The 2,709-nt window shown below is 68.1% G+C and overlaps 1 protein-coding gene across 1 annotated transcript in view; it reads left to right on the forward strand.

The window, feature by feature from the left end:
* Positions 1 to 55: 55 nt before the first annotated feature.
* The window catches only part of GPT (glutamic--pyruvic transaminase), a 4,015-nt gene continuing 1,361 nt past the window's right edge, over positions 56 to 2,709 (forward strand). The window contains 6 exon segments of the mRNA XM_024741133.1: positions 56 to 458; positions 1,392 to 1,557; positions 1,717 to 1,806; positions 1,881 to 1,989; positions 2,174 to 2,307; positions 2,450 to 2,693. Coding sequence (XP_024596901.1) covers positions 1,396 to 1,557; positions 1,717 to 1,806; positions 1,881 to 1,989; positions 2,174 to 2,307; positions 2,450 to 2,693 — 739 coding nt within the window. The 5' untranslated portion in view covers positions 56 to 458; positions 1,392 to 1,395.

Here is a 2,709-nt window from a genome sequence, read left to right on the forward strand (position 1 = left end):
AGCAGTGGTTGGAGGGGTGTTCTCAGCACAGCGGTGGGGGTGGGGGCCGCGGGGAGGCTGCTGGTTAAATTTAGAGTGTGGGGTGGTGCACTGCCCAAGGTCCACTTGCCACCACAGCTGCCACATAGCCCTGCTGCCAGGGGGCGGGCGGGGCCTGGCTCTGCCTGCGGCTGGGCCCATATTAACCTGTTCTCCAGCCCGGGGCCCAGAGAGGCCTGCACACTGGGAGGCAGAGGTGGCAGCAGCGGCAGCAGAGCAGGAGACGCAGGTGAGAGGCTGCCGTCTGGCCTCCCGTTTCCTCTCCAGCCGGCAGGAGCAGAGGGGCTAAGCCTTCCCCAGGCCTGACCAGCCAGCCACAGCCCCGCTCAGCTGAGAGGGCCTACTGCTTCCTGACCCTCACTGCGGAGCCAGATCCTGGCGCTGGGGTGGCGTATCAGCTCCCTGCAGGGCCTGTGGAGGTGGGGCCCTGAGGGCTTATCCCGGCTCGCTTCCCACTCTTTCCACCAATCACAAGCCACAGGGAGGGGAAGCTTAGATCACCCTGCCTGTGGTGTGGCCCCAAGGGCAGCCCCAGGCTGGTGTGTGTTTGGTGAAAGGGCAGGACAGCAGCCCAGAGCAGCTGAGGTGTCCAAGGGCCCTGCGAAGGCACAGAGCTGCCCTGCCCCTCCCCCAACACCCCAACCCAAAGACTCCAGCCTTGCAGCACTGATGGGGGACCGAGGTCCGGCCCCAGGGCTCCTGCTGCCCCGGGCCATGGTCCCCGGCACAGGAGGGGCCAGATGGAACCCCTGCACCTGAAGCCTCACTCCCCTCCCCAGGGAGCCCCAGGATTCCTGAGGCCTGGCTCAGTCACCCGGGAGACAGGCCTACTCTGCTGGTCCCAGCAAAGATGGGGGCGGGGGGTCCAAAAGGGTTAGGCCTCGGCCGTGCCCTACTGAGGTAAATCTCCAGAGGCCCCAGGCCTCATTCTCCCCTCCAGGTTCTGCTCTGCCAGGCTCTGCCAACCCCTCAGGGCACTCGGCCCACCTCCCCTCCCCCAAGCCTAGTCCCTCAGAGCTGCTGGACCTTTCCGTCTGTCCCTATCTCCCATGTGGCTCTCCTGCTCCCCTGTCATGGGGACACTGGGCGGGCACTGGGCCTCACCCCAAGCCCCGCCTGTCTTCTCACCCACTCCCTGTGGGCAGAACTGTGCCCAGACGGGTGGGGCGGGGCGGGGCCCGGCGGGCCCGGCTCCTTCAGCCTTTTCTGTCCCTTTCAGTGGGGCCAGCAGGCTGCAGTGAAGTGGGTGCCCCCTTCCCAGCCCTGACCCACCAAGCCGGGACCCAGCTTCCCTCACCCACACTTCTGGATCCTGACGCCTCCTGAGTCTCCTTCTTGCCCGGTCCGAGCAGGGTCATGGCCTTGAGGACAGGTGACCACAGTCAGGCTGCAACGAATGGGCTGAAGGAGAAGGTACTGACGCTGGACACCATGAACCCGTGTGTCCGGAAGGTGGAGTACGCGGTACGAGGCCCAATCGTGCTGCGCGCGCTGGAGCTGGAGCAGGAGCTGCGCCAGGTAGGGTCCTGGGCCGCACCACCGCCTCAGCGCCGCGCCGGGGCGCTGCTGGCCCCACTCTCCCCCCACCCCTGAGCCGAATAAGACAAGGCCTGTGGGAGCCACAAGGTCCGTTGTCACTGCCCATGACCCCCCTCCACCACCACCCCCCCGCCACAGGGCGTAAAGAAGCCCTTCACTGAGGTCATCCGAGCCAACATCGGGGACGCACAGGCCATGGGGCAGACGCCTATCACCTTCCTGCGACAGGTGAGGCTCAGTGCTGCCCTGCACCCCTTCCCTGTCAGCCCACGTGTCCTGGCCCCAGCACTTGCTCCTCCCAGGTCCTGGCGCTCTGCGTCCACCCTGATCTCCTGAACAGCCCTGACTTCCCCGACGACGCCAAGAGGAGGGCGGAGCGCATCCTGCAGGCATGTGGGGGCCACAGCCTGGGTGAGTGCCAGAACCTGCCCAAGCCCCAGGGAGGGGGAGGGGCAGGGGCAGGCGCTGGAGGAGGCTGTCCCAGGAGACGGTGGATCTGCCCGCTGGAAGGGGCGGGTCTCCTCGGGAGGGATGCAAGGGGACCTCACCTGTCCCACCCGCACTCCCACCCTGTCCTCCCTGTCCCCGGGCCCAGGGGCCTACAGCATCAGCTCTGGCACCCAGCTGATCCGCGAGGACGTGGCGCGGTACATTGAGCGGCGCGATGGAGGCATTCCCGCCGACCCCAATAACATCTTCCTGTCCACGGGGGCCAGCGACGCCATCGTGGTAGGCCGGGGCAGCGCGGGAAGACACCGCGGCTCCTAGTGCGTGGCCGAGCGGGGCTGCTCGTCCTGGCACGGCGGCGCCCGGGGCGGGGGACGGGTGCAGCCCTCGGCCCGCCAACCCCGCCTCCCTACCCCACCCGCAGACGTTGCTGAAGTTGCTGGTGGCCGGCGAGGGTCGCACGCGCACGGGCGTGCTCATCCCCATCCCTCAGTATCCACTCTACTCCGCCGCGCTGGCCGAGCTCAACGCGGTGCAGGTGGACTACTACCTGGACGAGGAGCGCGCCTGGGCGCTCGACGTGGCCGAGCTGCGGCGCGCGCTGCTCCAGGCGCGTGACCACTGCCGCCCCCGCGCGCTCTGCATCATCAACCCCGGGAACCCCACCGGTGCGCGCCCCCACCC

The sequence above is a fragment of the Neophocaena asiaeorientalis genome, unplaced genomic scaffold (assembly GCF_003031525.2).
Source record: "Neophocaena asiaeorientalis asiaeorientalis breed wild unplaced genomic scaffold, Neophocaena_asiaeorientalis_V1.1 scaffold177, whole genome shotgun sequence".
Taxonomy (NCBI): domain Eukaryota; kingdom Metazoa; phylum Chordata; class Mammalia; order Artiodactyla; family Phocoenidae; genus Neophocaena; species Neophocaena asiaeorientalis.